Source organism: Marmota marmota, unplaced genomic scaffold, assembly GCF_001458135.2.
Source record: "Marmota marmota marmota unplaced genomic scaffold, marMar, whole genome shotgun sequence".
Taxonomy (NCBI): domain Eukaryota; kingdom Metazoa; phylum Chordata; class Mammalia; order Rodentia; family Sciuridae; genus Marmota; species Marmota marmota.
Genome location: NW_025999982.1, coordinates 6850818 through 6867868, shown reverse-complemented (window position 1 = coordinate 6867868; position 17051 = coordinate 6850818). Strand labels below are relative to the sequence as shown.

Here is a 17051-nt window from a genome sequence, read left to right as displayed (position 1 = left end):
ACTTACATTTTGGGTGATGCAGTTTAAGATAAACAAGCTCTTCAACTTACAATGATCAATTGGGCCTGCTGGCTCGTCTGGTCTATATTGAGTGTCCTGGGCTGGGGACACCTGATGTGCCTCGCAGGATAGATAGATGTCAATTACCTTTAATGACTCTCCCCATGATGGCTTGCAGCAAGGTTTTTCTGGATCCATCGTAACAGGGTCAATTTTCTTTTGAAACAGTAACAGCACACAGTCCATAATTCTCATAATGAGATGTGGTGGTTTTGCAAGTTTCCGGACTGTGGCAATATCATTTGGTTTGATAGTCTGTATTTGGAATGAGAAATCAATATATTTTTTTGTTGAGTCATATTAATAGTCATCTAGAAATCCAATTGTTTTAAATTAGGTAGAAAACCTTTAAAAATATTTTCTTCCCCAATCCCTGACATTATCCCTTCAAGGGTTTGAATTCTAAGACTTTGTATAGTGGCTCTTTCATTGTTATTTTAGTATTTCAGTTTGTTTTTATTCCTTTCTTAACTGTTGCTCCTAAATACCGCATTTAAAATATTATTACTATTCATTGCCCACCATTCCAGACCTTTGCTAATGAGCCCCAATGATGTGTTATATTTAAACATCTTACATCTTCAAAACACAGAGATTTGATAGTATATGGATACTAAAAGAAGAGACAAAGCCCTGAATATCAGAAACCTCTTTATTTTTAAGGTTTCCCAGTATGAAAGGGGGAGTAATTATAAGGAAGACAAGAGAAATTGTTGTAGTATATGGTTAATACAAATATTTTTGAGGGCTGAGGCTATAGCTCAGGGCAGAGTACTTGCCTAGCACATGTGAAATACTAGGTTTGATCCTCAGCACCACATAAAAATAAACAAATGAAATAAAGGCATGCTGTCCTTCTACAACTACAAAAAATATTTTAAAAATATTTTTGAAGGTTTCTATTAGGTTTGGAATAAGACATTGCCTGACATTTGAGGCAAGAACGACTGAGAGACTCAAGAATCAATAAACATCCAGAGACTCATTCAGTTCAATGATCTCACTCATTTATATGTTATCCATGGGAACTACAAAAGGAGTGGGGCGGAGGATGTGTCCTGATCATTGTGAAGTTTTTACTAAATGATTATCATAGACTTATCCACTAATTTAACAGCTGCAGGAATTCTCTCCTATAAAACAAACAAACAAAAATAACCCTGGCTTTGTAATCTCCCAAGGAAGTCAGAGGAAATGTAATCACTCTCATGGAAGATTTCTGTCATGATAGAAGCCTGAGGATGATAGGAAAAGAGCCCAGAAGAAGAGCTAGAAATTTTCTGTAAGGAGTGAGGTCAGAGCCCAAATTTAAAGAATGACCCTTACTAGGCCATAAAGTTTAGGAAAAGCATTCCTGGCAGAGGAGAAGCACATTTAGCAGTAACAGATGATGATTCTTCCAGATGCCTGCAGGTATTTCTGTTCACTGGTCCATATTGTGGATGGGGACCAAATGACAAGAGATCACATTCAAGAAGGAGAAGGCACCATGTTGTCACAGCAGCAGAAGCACTAATATTTATTGAGCACTTTCTATGGGCCCCACAAATAATATTAATTACCTACAATGCTTACCTGAATCTTTCAAGGACCAACTGGGATTTACCATCCCCAGGGAAACCCAAGAAAAGTAAGCTTGCTCCAGACCATTTATCTAAGATGAGGCCAAAATAAGCAGCAAATACACATTAGCCTTTCCCCAAAGCAGAGTCCTCGTGGCTGCACGTGGCTGGCTCGGGAATTCATTCTAAGAGTCGGGGGGACCCCAAGAAGGGCTCAAAGAGGGGAATGACACAATCTGGAGGGGATGCTGGAGGAACTAAGAAGGCTCTCCGTGTAACCTGACTCCTCCTGCTATGGGTTAGGATACTGGTCTCCAGCTTTATTTCTCAATTCTCAGGGAAAGTTGTTATAGAATGAGAGTAATAGGTTGTAAGAAAGGACTCGAAAAAGTTTGAACTTAGAAAACTGAGACAATGGGAACATTTGCTTCCAGACTGAGAGATTACAAATCACATTAAGAATTCAGTTCATAGTGGGAAAGGGAGCGGAACATGGGAGGAATAGACGAACTGTAGATAGGGCCAAGGGGTTGGAGGGGAAAGGAAGGGGCATGGGGTTATAAATGATGGTGGAATGTGATGGACATTGTTATCCAAAATACAGGTATAAAGACACGAATTGTTGTGAATATACTTTGTATACAAACAGAGATATGAAAAATTGTGCTCTATATGTGTAATAAGAATTGTAATGCATTCTGCTGTCATATATTTAAAAAAAAAGAATTCAGTACGTTCAGTATTTGACTACAGAATCTCAGATGGCAAGGCAGCACCTGCTAGGACTCATTTGGGAGGGTGACAATGTGCTACTCACGTTTAGGGCAGCTTCTGCTTCTTCCAGCGCAGGTTTGGCGGCCTCAAGTTTGGACTCAGCAATTACTTTTTCACTATCAATTTCATCCACAATTTTCTGGGCTTTGTCTTTTACCTCTTGCACTTCATTTTTAACTTTGGCTGAAGCCTGAGCACTTATTGTGACTTCAGCTAACACCTGTTAAATTAAGGAAACATGAAGGTAAATAGAAACCTTTCAAGCCAAATTTAGAGATTTGCAAAGTGAGAGAATATTCAGTCAATGTAGCATAAAACATGAATAAGAATGAATTTATTCCTCATCTAAGTCATCTATATTTTAAGGTTTGTTAAAGTAATTCCTTTGAACAGTTTTGTGTATTCTTCCACTTCTAAGTTTCCTTCAACTTAAAATTAAATATATGTATACATGTGTATTACATATAATATAATCACATACATGTAATAAATGCATATATATTTAATTTTAATTATATATGTTACTACATATAGGTAACATATACATGCATACATGTGTTTACATGTGTATATATTACATGTGTGTGATTGTATTATATGTAATGTATATATATTTAATTTTATATTGCATAGGTATATGTACTTAATTTTTAATATTTTACATGTGTGTATATATTTAATTTTATATATACAGATATACATATATACATAAATGTATAAATAGATGTACACATGTATCTGTATATATGTATACAGATATATGTATATATATATATTTTTAATTTTTGATTTTTAAATTATAAATTATTCTTAAATTTATACATAGAATATGTCAATATAAATTTTAAGTTACATTCACAAATAAAGAGAAAACAGTATTTTCACTCTAAATTTCTAGATAATTAAAATAATTCAAGTAAGTATAATGGAACAAGGTCAGAAACCATATTAAGTCTCACGCAATAATGACAAAAACAGTTAATGTTCATTGAGTGCTTATCATATACCAGGGCTATGCAAGTCCCTCCCCTATGGTATGTCACTCATTTCAGTAACTGCTTAGGGTCAAGGCTTAGGTTTCTATACTGACTCTCAGTGGATGCTGAAAGCAGTTTGAGAGGTAGCTGTAGACAAGAGGAGCAGCCATATATATCACTGACACCCAGGAGGAGTTAACAACACTAACTCTTTCTCTTTGACACAAACTTTATATGAGACCTGGGCCATCCTAAAGCATGTAGGCATCTTGAAAGGAAGTCCAAATATAACCCATGGTCAATCAGAAATTCCCACAAGGAGATGGGAGGGAAAGAGGGAAAGAGAGAGAGAGAGAGAGAGAGAGAGAGAGAAGAAAGAATCATCTTAGACAAGGTTAAGGATATGACAGTTTAGATATGCTTGGGGACAAGTTAAACAAAAATACCTCTGCAAACACTATCTTATCAGAACTAATCTGTAAGTTTATACTTTAATTTTAATAACATTTTAAAATAATGCGTTTTAACACTAGAAAATATTTCTCATTGGTAGTGACAGGATAAATGCAAACTTACTTCATCTGCTTTTATGGAAGCCACAGCCAATTCCTTCTCCTTTACTGCAAGATCCTGAGAGAGTTTAGCAACGGATTCACTTGCCTCCATAAGTTTATCAAGACCTTTACAGACACAGACATATGTGCTCTGGATGAGTATATGTACATCCCTTTATCAAATATTTATTCAGTATTTACTATTTATAAGGCACTGTATATGTAATATCACAAACACAAGATAGTTAATTATGGACAAAAGCTATAAAATATACATATCTTAGGAACAACAATACTTCTGAGAGTTTCAACGGGGGAAATTAGCTGTGATTGAAGAATATCATCTATTTAATCCCTAGCACCACAAAAAAATGAAAGAAAAAAAACTAAAAAATGGATTTAAAAAGAGAAGAATATCATTTAGTTACAGTAGTGAGAAAATCACCATGTCATACTGAATAGGATCAATATAGCCACCAAAGTTATTTGACAAACTTAGATGATCCCTGGTTTTGTAATCTTCTGTAGCAATCATTTTTCCCTTTGTATCATGCAGCAGCTGAAGTGGCAAATGAGATAGAAAATACATTTTCTTTGCCATAAAAATGAAAATCATTGTAAAGCTTATATAACTGACTGGTTTTCAGTCCCCTGGAGCAAAGTAACTGGTTAACTGGATTTCTCTCATTGCAGTTGGGTTCTAGATAGTGCTGTGTGGGTAAAGGTCTAATATTCTGGTGTCTTGAGAGAGAACAAGCAGTCATTTGTATATTCTTTTCCAATTTGGAGGTGTAAATTCTTTCACTGTGGCCAATTTCAAGCTACCAAAAGTTTCTCAGTAGCTCATCATTACATAATTTTCAGATAGAATAGAAATAAATTTCCTGAAGAACATTAATTATAGTAAAATAGAGTAAAAATAAGAAGGAAGTAGGAAGTTTGGGGTACTTATTGTCTGCAGTTTTTTTGTTTCTTTGGTACCAGGGATTGAACCCAGGGGCTCTTAAACACTGAGCCACATCATTGGCCCTTTTTTATATTTTATTTAGAGACAGGGTCTGGTTGAGTTACTTAGTGCCTTACTAAGTTGCTGAGGCTAGCTGTGAACTTGCGATCCTGCCTCCACCCCCCAAGCTGCTGGGATTACGGGGTGCACCACCGGACCCAGCTTCCCTGTGTTTTTAATGTAATTCATTTGATTTTAAGTATGTATGACTTAAATTTTAATAAAGGCTATGTTTAACAAACCGAAATTCCTAAAATCTTACCAACTGGCCTTCAGGAGCAAGCTTCAGCACAGCACAGACTTTGAAGCTTCATCAGAAAAGCTGCGAGAAGCTGAGTCATGAGGAAACCCACAGGAAAGAATCTCTTTCCCAGTGTTTCTGTCATCACCATAAGATCACAGATATTGGAGCTCAGACTGCGTGACCAAGTTTTAGAGGTGCTTCCAATGGTGTGGGCCACATGCTTTCTAAACACACAATTGGACGCTCAGAAAACCATTGCTCAGGTAAATTGCCTCTCTTTGGATTTCTGTTTCTGCTTCACCTTTTTCTTTGTTAGAAATTTAGGAGACAAATTTTATGCAAATCAGATTGAAACCAAAGACTGAAATTGCAGTCAGGTCCCAAGAGCTGCCTACCCGGTGTCAGCTCCAGGCAATGGCTCAGGGATTATACGGACTTGTGTCCAACACGCTGAACCCAAAATTGAAACGCTAAGAGTAATGATTCCAGAGGAAAAAAAATAGACCATCTCCATTTACATTTTCTTCTGCCTAGAATTTCTTGACAGGTCAAAAGACCCCCAAGGGCAGCCCTTAAAATTAGATACGATTAACAGTCAAGTTAGCATTTTGTTTTCAAACACAACAATATCCAAACAACAAACTGTTGACATCACTATCAAACCAACCAAGGAAAAGACCGAGATTCTATTCCTCTTACTATGAGATTTGGAAAGTGACAAAACCCAAAATAATAAGGCCTGAGAAAAGGGGAGTGAGAAAGAAAGGTGTAAATTGAGAGCACTGGTCCTTTCCCAGTGCACTTTTTCCCGGTGAGAAAACAAACCCTGGGGAGGAGGTGTCCATCCAACCTAGAAAGGCAGTCTCTGGGAAGAGGCCAAAGCATTGATCCTTTCCTAAACAAATCCTTTCCAGATACCAACCACTGACCCCAAGGCTGTCATCCGGTCCAGTAAGATAAATCTCAGAAACTGAGCATGGACCCTAGTCTCCCTTTCATTTCGCCCAGTAAAACAGACCCTGAATTCCTGAGTGCCCAAGCTGACATGCTCATTAATGAAGTCACCTCTCAGGATAACTGCATAAGCCCAGTCCCTTTCTTTGTTCAGTGGCTCATTTTCCACAAGGAAAGTGGGTCCCTCAGAACCATGCTGCCAACATCAGAACCATGATTCCATTTGTGACTCAAAGAACGGAGCTGATTTGTGAAGTTTGCGTTCGTCCCCATCTTTCTGCGCTAACACTTACCAATATTCATACGTTCTGCTTGGTCATTGATAAATTTCACTTTGTCAGTGTAAATGTTTTTGTAGCCGTTTATGAATGAGAGATACGACTTGGGAGTCACATGAGCTCTTCGGCGGTATCTGAAAGTAGAATGTAAAGACGGACACCTCTGTCATTCTGCTGTACTCCCATAAAATGTCCACGCGACACTCGACCCTCTGTGAAATCTGTGATTGAGCAGAGTGGTTCCTTAGCAGGGAGGGCAGCAGCTGTGCAGGATGGAGGAGAGGTAGAAAGAGCTTTGCCGCTCTGATGTTTTGTCCCTGAGAGTCTCTGACTTGACCCTCATTTCCACTCTAGACTTCAGCTTCTACAGATGGAAACCCCAGAGAAGAATGTCTGCTGCACCCCTCCCTGAACTTTGGGAAGATCAAATCAAATAGCATATGTGAACATACTTTGGCAACTTTAAGGTTCTGGACAAATATTACCCAGTGGTTGAAATGAATTTCTGTGATTATTTTCATTCAACTGTTATTTGCTGCACACCTCTTGGCTACGAGATCTCAGCTGGGTGGATTTGCAAAAGCAAAACTGATCTCTCCCCTGATTCATTGAACTGGCCTTGAAATCAAGACAGCCATGCTGGATTCAAATGTTCAACTCAGTGTGGGCTTTACTACAGGAATTATATTTAACAGCAATAAACAAAAGAAATAGTTTTATGTAGAAGAAACTCAAGAACAGCTCCTCACATATAAAATTATTTTACTTTTTATATGAATTGTTGACCTTTGGAGATTTTGAATATTTTTAAAGTATTGTGGATTTGTTTGTTTGTTTGTTTAGGAACTATGGGCATATATATGACTATCATTAAAATATTTTATAAAACAGTCAAGATAAACTTCTATAATTTCAGAGAATATAAGAAATTGAAACATATGCCAAAAAAAAATCCCGAAACAAAGAAACAGATCTTTAGAGCTACATGAAAGTGAAAAGTTATCATCACAGATGATAGAGGCAGAAGGAGTTCAAGTTAAGCAGCAAGAAAATTTTCCCAGTGGTAAGAATTAATGCACATGCACTCACTAGGAGAATCTGGAATTATTTAAGAGGGGTAGTGTGGGTATGTTTTAAGTAAATGAAAGGGTCCTGGATAAACAAACTTTTTGAAGCAGGGACTTCCTTTAAAAAACCAATAAAAGTATTACCCAAACTCTATGCAGAAAGGTAGGCATAGCTTTTCTGGAAGGTTCTGTACCCCTCTCCCCCAACCATCCATTAACTCCAAGGGAGGAGCTCGCTGTTCTGGAATCTGTGTGGGTCCACCTTTGTTCACATCTGTTAATCTGACACAGCAACTATGATGCTTTGGGAGGAAAGCTATGTATTTTGAAAGGTTGACACCAACTTTCACACAACGAACACACCATCACTACTCTTTAGTGAGTGGTTTTCCTATAGTCGATTAAAATTCTTTTTCATAATTATTTGACATAAGAGCATCAGTAAGACTAAGTCATGCAAATACAAAATCTAAATGTTCCCTTAACATAAGGCAATAAAGAAACTTAAAAACAATGTACTTCTTTAATCAAAATAAATAATTCATTGGAATAAGAAACTAATTTTAAACAGTTCATAATGAATTAGTTAAGCCATTTTCAAAACAAAATTAAGCAAATGAAACAGAGAGATTCATTAAGCATCTGTTACTTGGAAGTCTGGAGGGCAAAGAGGTATTTATATGTGGGCACTGGTTAATTTTTAAATATCATTTATTTGCCATCTTTTAATACATAATCACTAGAAAATCAATGCAAGAAAACTCTAAATGCAGCTGGGACTTCATGCTCAATCAATAAGAAGAGCCTTTTACTGAGTGTGATGTTTAATTCCTCTTTGGGGGAAATTCTGTGGTTCCAACAGCTCCCACGCTTATGTAATATCACTTACCTTTGGAAATAACTTTCACAGCTCTCTGAAACCATGTCATGAAAGAGGCCCATTGTTTCTACAACTTGTTTTTTAATTTCACCAGAGCAGACGATATTATAGTCCAAAAGGAAGTAGGAGGCCACAGCAATCAGGGCCTCCTTGGGCCAGCGACTGAACCAGTCCATGGTGCAACCCGATATCAAGCCGGGGAATTTCAAGGAACGGGCGCGGAACTTCTCACCCACCTGAAGAGGGCAAAGTCAAAAAGCATGAGAAACGCAGAGAGATTCTCGGTCAGCTAGAGAGAGTTGGAAACATGCTGAGCCCAAGCGTGACATCGAAAACTACAAAAACAAACCCTTCCCGGGCTGCAAGGGCAGATGAACTTAGCATTCAGATGAAGGGAGGTGGTGCGCTCCACTCTCCCTGCTCTGGGACTATATTTGCACTTTAGGATTCCATTCCAGGAACAGCCTTCTAGAGAAAACTGGGAGAGAGAGGACAAGGACAGCGAAGGGCCTGGACCCTGGGATGAGTGCAAAAGGCTATTGGATCAGATGCTTGCTCTAAGAAGGAAACTACTTAGGGATCCTGCAAAAACTTCCTCCAAATATCTGAAAAACTTTATGGGAGAGAGGGACTGGGTTCATTTTGCAGGGTAAAATCAGAAGCAGAGGAGAAACGTATAGAGAGACTAAATTCAATTGATTGTAGAGAAGAGCTCCGGCAATCAGACTATCTAAAAATGAAGCAGGCAACCCTGTAGATTAGTGAGACCTCACAGAGCTGTCCAGTAGAACTTGGTGTGACAATGGAAATGTCCTATGTATGTCATTTCCAGTTTGGTAGCCACTAGTCACATGTGGTCATTGTGTACTAGAAATGGGGCTAATGGGACTGAGGACATGAAGTTTTATTTTTTTACACAATTTTAATGAATAAAAACTTAAATAGACAAAATGATTGATGGCTACTGTACTGGGCAGCACAGTGAAGTAGAGATATTCAAACCTACGTCAGTGCTTCCTAGACAGTATGTCTATTATGCAGGGATAGCTGGAGATTTGGAGATTGTGTCATCAAATTCCTTACAATTAAAATAATGTCTCTTGGTAATTAACGAAAATTGGAAGCTATGCAATAATTTCTAATAATGTGACTATTTTAAACAATCACGCTGGTAATGAGATGTTGATCAATGGAGATTGGTGGCAAAAGTATTCATTTTTAATTCAGTGAAACAAATGTTAATTTCTGAGCAAATATCTCATCAGAGAAGATAGACGGTATAGGCACACTTAAATAAGTAACTCATACAGAGAAGAAAAATAGACGAAAACTCACTGGAGAGAAGCAGAGAACAACATGCAAGTTCTTCCTGGATCTGGAAATGAAGTACTCATACAGATTATCAAAGGTAGGAGGGTGGCGGGGCAGCTCCCGTTTCATCACAGATATTAGTCCTTGGGTGATTTCATCCATCTCATCCCGTGCAAACAAATTGGAGATCTTTGTGGAGCAGATAAGAAAACATTCCATATTTTTAATTTTTTTTTTTTTGCATTCCGTATTTTAAGAGTTCCCCATACTGCCAAAGTTTGGTCCTTCCCCACCCCCACATCATCGTTTTTCATATTTTCTTTCTGCATCCAAATACCTGTTTGGCCAGATATTACCAAGGCATCTTTTTATTAATAAGAGCAAATTGTTTCCCTGTGTGTAAATGGATGTCATCAAAAAACCATGATGTGGTTCAGTGGTAAAGCACCCTGGTACCAAAACCAAAACCAACCAAACAAATAAAAAACCATGTCCTCCAACAAGCTGATCAACTCCTTAAAATGTTCAGTGGTCCAGTGATTAGTCAGTCTTCTGAAATCTGGCTCCAAGATATTTAACCAGCTCTTGCACCATTAAGCACGAGTATCATCACCACTGTGCAGGGCAGAGTTAAAGGTGGTGTGCTTGCGGGGCTGGCCCTTGGCTGGTCTCTCAGAACTTGACTTTGGGAATGCCTCCTCCATTACTAATTGGCAAGACTGTTCCACTGTGCCTGGACTGTGAATGCAAACACTGGGATGTAAACTCCTGCTTTCCTTCTGGGAGTCTGGAACTTTGGCATGCACGGTTAGCCAGGAAGTGACTACACGACCAGCTCTTAGTGAAGCCATTGGACCCTGGGTCTCTCACAGGCTCCCCCAAGCAGAAACACAGTAAATGTGTTCCTTAACTTCATCCTGGGGACAGCACATCCCGTATGGCCCTCCTGGAGGCAGCACAGGACGCCTGCCCATAGATTCCTCCTGACCCCACATGATGTCTTTTTCCTTACTGGTCAAGCTCTGCATTCTTGCTGTGCTGCTGTGACAAATCTTAGCTATGAGTGGAACTACATGCCGAGTGCCGTGAGTCCTTCTAACGAAGTTTCAAGGCCACGAGTGGTCACAGAAATGCTGACACAAGTGGTATCAGAAGCAAACACCCCCCTCCAGATAACAGAACTCTTTGAACCGTTCAATACTAGTAAATAGATGGATAGCTACATCTCCTAAAATAAATGAGAGGATCAAACTGAAGATTAAAGAGACAAGTGAAGAACCATACTTAAAATAGAACAAATTCTACAAAAAAAAAAAAAAAATCTTGTGGTAGGCAGAGTTCATTTTGCACAAACTACAGCAAATTGACTAAATCTCATTTCTCAAGAATGTGTGATAAATGGCCCCACTTCTTTATGAAGGGTTGCTGCTTTTCCTACATAAATATAATTCACATTTTTTAACAATAGGAGCTTTTTCTCTACACCTGAGACCTACCTCCCCTGAAGATAGCAAGTTGTTAAGGTATTCTAGAAATGCCTCATCTTTTATATCATTGTCAGTAAAGATGAAGGTAATTCCTTTTCCATCAGCACCAGCAACTTTGTACAAAGCTTTTAAGTCATCTGTTAGATTATTGACATTGTAAGACCTAAAAATAGAAGTGGTAGGAAATTAAAATTAAATATATTGTGTATGTGTGTATGTATGTATGTGAGTGTAGCCATAATTTATCTCAAAACCAAAATCCTAAGTGGGTTGTAGTTCTAAATGTGAAAGTGGTAAGTTTTATTTGTAAATGTGAAGGAAATCATAGGAGAATCTCTTTGTGACCTTGGGGTAAACAATGGTTCTTCAACAACACAAAGAACATGAAACATGAAGGCAAAAATTTTGATAAATTTTCATTGAAAGTGAGATCCACTAAGGGAGTAAAAAAGCAATGATTTGGAGAAGATATTTGCAATATGCACTCTTACAAAGGAATTATACCCAAAATACATAAAGCATGTCTAACAATCAATAAGAGAAAAAAAATCACTGACCATTTTTTTTATGTTTTCTCTGATATGCAGATACTATTTCACAATAAAGTGGAGCTAGAGGCTAGGGATGAATAGAGGTACTTTGGATTAGACAGAGTGGAGTGAAGGGAGGGTAGTGGACAGCGGGTAGGAAGGAGAGTAGAATGAATAGGACATTATTACCCTACGTGCACATATGATTACATGACCAGAGACTCTACACCATATACAACCAGAAGAATGAGAAGTTATACTCCATTTATATATGAAGTATCAACATGCATTCTACTGCCATGTATAACTAATTAGAACAAATAAAAAAGAAAAAGAAAAAAACCAATTTTTAAAAATGAGCAAATGGCTTAAACAGGCATTTCATAAAAAAGATTATCCAAATGGCCAACAAGAGATGAAAAAGTGATACACACTAGTAATCATTTGGGAAATGCCAAACTGAAACCACACACCAGAATTTCTAATATGAAAAAGATACACAATGCCAAGGGTGAGTAAGGATGTGGAGCAATGGAAACCTATGCAAACTGTTGATGGAAATGTAAACTGGTACAACCACTTTGGAAAACTCCTTTGCAGATTTTTATGGTTTGGATATAAGATGTTCCCCCAAAGCTCTTATATCAATGCAGGAATATTCAGAGGTGAAATGATTAGATTGTGAGAGAGGTCATCTATCAACTTATCTTAGTCTGAATGGATGGACTGGGTGATACCTGGAGGCACGTGGGGCATAGCTGGAGGAGGTATGTCACTGGGGGTGGGCCCTGGAAAGATACATCTTCCCTGTGGTTCCCTTCCCCTGTTTCCTGGCTGCCATGCATGGAGCAGGGATCCTCCACTGTGCCCTTCCACCATGATGGCTGCCTCACTGTGGACCCAGAGCAATGGAGTTGGCCCACCATGGACTAAAGCTCTGAAATCATGAGCCAAATAAACTTTTCCTCCTTTGTCCTTGTCAGGCATTTTGGTCACAGCAATGAAAAGCTGACTAACACAGAGATCCTAAAGCTGAATATATGCATAATCTAGATCCAGCTATATTACCCGTAGGTGTATGCTTACACGTGTATAAGAACACTCATAGCAGCTCCATCTGTCAAAAACCAAATATTATAAACTGTGTAATGGATAAAAGGAAAGTGGTGATTCGGGATAAAGTAGAAGATTACATATATTAACAAGAATGAACAAACCATGGCTACATACAGCATCATGGATAAATCTCACATAGTATAAGAATAGCAATGGGTAGTAAAGGAGCAAATCCTGTATGACCCAAAAGTTCAAAATCAGGCAAAACTAACCATCGAGATCATCCTTGGGGTGGTAATCACTGAAAGACAAAGGAATGTTTCCGGGTACAAGGATTATTATATTTCTTTGTCTGTAGGCTGGCTAGGTGTCCTTTGTGACACCCATGATTTGTATATGTTCCCTTGTATAGATAATACTTAACTAAAAGCATAATTTAAAAATAACTTCTGTGGGCTGGGTGAGGCTCAGCGGTAGAGCGCTCGCCTAGCACATGCGAGGCCCTGGGTTCGATCCTCAGCACCACATAAAAATAAATAAATAAATAAAGGTATTATGTCCATCTATAACTAAAAAATAAATATATAAAAATGACTTCTGCATTTTTTAAAAATATTAGACATTTAACTCCATAGAAGTTAACCAGTGAGGGCTGGAGCTGTGGCTCAGTGGTAGCACACTTGCCTGGCATGTGTGAAGCACTAAGTTGGATTCTCAGCATCATGTATAAATAAATAAAATAAAGGTCTATCAACAACTTAAAAAAATTAAGAAAAAGAATATTTTTTAAAAAAAGGAAAGAAATTAACTAGTGAGGGCTGGGGCTGTAGCTCAGTGGCAGAGCACTTGCCTAGCGTGTGTGAGGCACTGGGTTCCATCCTTTGCACCACATAAAAATAAACAAATAAAATAAAGGTATGCTGTCCTTACACAACTACAAATTTTTTTTTAAAAGAAATTAACTACTGAAAACCATAGTCAATTTTTTTGCTTTACCCTACCTGGTTAATGTTATCTGGAATATTTGATATCCAGCTATAAAAGAGGCCAATCTTGAAAGACTTTGTTTTCCTGAACCACCAACACCTACCAACAATGCATTTCCACATGAAGTTCGAATTACACGTGAAATCTGTTTTGAAATTTTAAAATATATATATTAGAAACAAAGGATGCAAATATTTACATTCTCTTGCACTGTAGGGCTCCAACATTTGATTTGTTTCTAGACTACATTAGATTTTTTTCCTTATAACAGAAAAAAATTATTAAAAAATCCCTTTGGAATCTTGTTTTGAATTTCATTTTAAAACAATCTTACCATCTTGGAATTGTAAAAATTAAAGTTTCATGTTTATTTATCCAACTCAAATTCTTTCTTTGCCCATCTATTTGCATCATGAAAAAACAGGACAAATGGTTTTACTCTCTTCTATTTGCCAACTCTTCTGGGTGTGTGTTTGTAATTTTATTATTTTTAGACTCCATGGATGATGAAGTTGCTCTTCCCAATCTTTAGAAGATGTGAAAAGTCTGATGTACTGAATCTTGTGGACACCTGTGTCTACAACCAATACTGCCTCTATCAGATCTCTGCCAACTATACATTTAAAAAAGCACCAACTTCTACCTACAGTGGAGGTAGAGTCATGTTTGTAGAAAAAGATTTAGAGGCAGTCTTCAGTCTTGTGTTGCTTTCTATAATTGACTCCCTTAATGAGGATTAGAATCAAATGGTGGTTCAAATCTCACATGGGCCATTGGAAGACATTGCTAAAAGGCTGTCATTTATGTTAATATCACTTTTTAAGAGTCTAGGTTGGATCACTAAATCCATTAGTGTCATTAAAATCATGTTTTTTTCAATGCACATTTTTCAGGTGGCAGATCACTAATGGCCCATTGGTATCTATTCCTATAATAGATCTGGAAACATGCTAATCCCTTCTGTGATGCTGCTCTAGAACAGGCTCTCAGGCCTCCAAGGGGGTGGATGCATGAATGTGGAAGCAACCTTAGCACACATGGGATTTCACCAGCTCTGACTCCTCTTGATCAACTTTCCCCGCTCCATGACATCGCTTCTTGGAAGAACTCCTTTTCCATTAACCAATTCCCTCATGGGTCCTGCACACCTGCCTCACTCCTTCCCAATCCGTCTATTCATAATCCGTAGGCACTTTGTCGCACCTCGTCTTTTCCTCCATGGTGAACAAGATTCCCCTGGTATCACCAAAGAATTCAAGGAGGGACTATTTCTTCCCAGGTTCTCCGGCTTCCTCTTTTGGAAGGTAAAGCTCTTTGACTCGGGCTGCCCAAAGCTCCAAACACAAAAACCATGAATCTGCCCTTAAAAACAGCTGCTGATTCAAACACGGAGTTTCTTATTCAGACTCAGTTTCACTGACCCAACCTTTGTATACCCGTCCATATCCTACCTTATAAATTTATCCTCCTAATAAGTTTACCTATGAAATGTGCTAAGCTTTGACACCACCTAATCATATCAGGAAATAATCCACAGCTAGAACCTTAATTAGATGAGTCATTGCATCTTTAAAAAACACCAGGTCAAGAGAAGTTCCTCTAATGATTTCGTTGAACTGCCTCTGGTAAAACTGCAGCTTCTCAGCCAGAAATTCATATGATGGTATCTATAGGTGGGGAGAGAGAGAAAATCGTAATTAAGATACACATATTTTTAAAGTCATAATTATAAAGACACTCAAAAGTAGTTATTTATTTTTTATATTTAAACTTATTTTTATTGGTACATAATTGTATATAATAGTAGAATTCATTATGTCATATTTGTACAGGCACTTAAAATAATTTGATCAATTTCATTCCCCAGTACCTACCTTTTCTTTCCCCTCCTCCCTCTCCCTGATCATAGCTCTGCTCTACTGATCTCCTTCTATTATTATTTTTTAATTCTTTTTTATTAATTAATTCATTTATTTTACAGTAGGATGCATTTTGACATATAATATACAAAGGAGCATAACTTCCCATTCCTCTGGCTGTTCATGGTTCAGAGTCACTCCACTAGTGTAATCATACATGTCAAAAGTAATTATTTTTTTAAAAAATTTAAACTTTGTGGACATCCAAGGATTGGCCACTTGTTAGTCTACTTTTAATTATTTTCATGTTCAGAGGCCTGAGACCTAACCAAATTAGTTGGTTTCCAGTATGAAATTATTTCTGACGTTTCCCTTCAAGAGACATAGCACCAGCTAATTAACAATGGAATATAGCATAAATTGTCTCATTGTATCTGTCTTTTAATACTGTTTATTACCTTTAAAATATATACTTTTACACAAGTCTTTGATATTCCAAAGTAAAAACTCACCCACTTTTTCAAATTATTCCTTCCAGTTGACTTCTTTGCTCTATAATGTACTTCAGAATTACTTTGTTAAGTGACCTCGTTTTGTTTTGTTTTGAAATCCCTTTGGAATCTTGTTTTGAGTTCCATTAAAAATACACACACACATACACACACACACACATATATATATATATGAAGAATGACATATGTTGTGTTTTCCATTTAGTCAAGTTTTATTCTTGGAATTGTTGCTGTTGAATTAAAAAAAAAAAAAGACTTTCAAGTTATATTTTCTACCCCGTAATTGTTGGCAAGGGCTGGCAAACTTTCTGTAAGGGGCAGGATGATAAATATCTTAGGCTTTGCAGCCCATGCAATCTCTACTGCGACCACTCCACTCTGCCTTCACAGGGCAAAAGCAGCCCCAGGTCATATATGAACAAATGGGTATGGCTGTGTGCCAATAAAACTTCATTTAGGAATACCAAACTTTGAATTCCATGTAGTTTTCATGTGTCACACAATATTATTCTTCTTTTGATTTTTTTTCCTAACCATTGAAAAGTATAAAAACTCCTCTTAGCTCACAAGCCTAATAAAAACAGGCAGCTGGCAAGACTGGCTAATTAGCCAACCCCTGTTGGAGCACAGTTATCAAGTTTCATATTTATGTAACACTCGATCAACTAACTGAATTCTTACTAGTTAAAACACATTCAAAATCTTCTTGGATTATATAATTAGATAATCCTGTCATCTGCCAATAATTTGGGTTTTCTTCCCTACCTGGTAGTAATGTCTATTTTTAACTATTAATTTTAAATATTATTAATTTAACATCTATTTTAATTGTGTTGCATTATTGAGATGTTCAAAGCAATATTAATTAAAGTGTTGATAATAAGCACAGTTGTCTTACATTTGGCTTTGTAAGATTGTTTCTAGATTTCTTTGAAAGAAACTTTTAGTTGGTG

General features: G+C 37.4%; 1 protein-coding gene across 1 annotated transcript in view; it reads right to left on the bottom strand.

The window, feature by feature from the left end:
- The window catches only part of Dnah8 (dynein axonemal heavy chain 8), a 280498-nt gene that overhangs the window by 107671 nt on the left and 155776 nt on the right, over positions 1-17051 (bottom strand). Inside the window, exons 59-67 of the mRNA XM_015487349.2 lie at positions 15272-15394; positions 13742-13872; positions 11164-11317; positions 9692-9856; positions 8366-8592; positions 6425-6543; positions 3950-4053; positions 2440-2616; positions 148-315 (exon numbers count right to left, since the gene is read on the bottom strand). Of these exons, the coding sequence (XP_015342835.2) occupies positions 148-315; positions 2440-2616; positions 3950-4053; positions 6425-6543; positions 8366-8592; positions 9692-9856; positions 11164-11317; positions 13742-13872; positions 15272-15394 (1368 nt within the window). The remainder of the gene's footprint in view (positions 1-147; positions 316-2439; positions 2617-3949; positions 4054-6424; positions 6544-8365; positions 8593-9691; positions 9857-11163; positions 11318-13741; positions 13873-15271; positions 15395-17051) is intronic.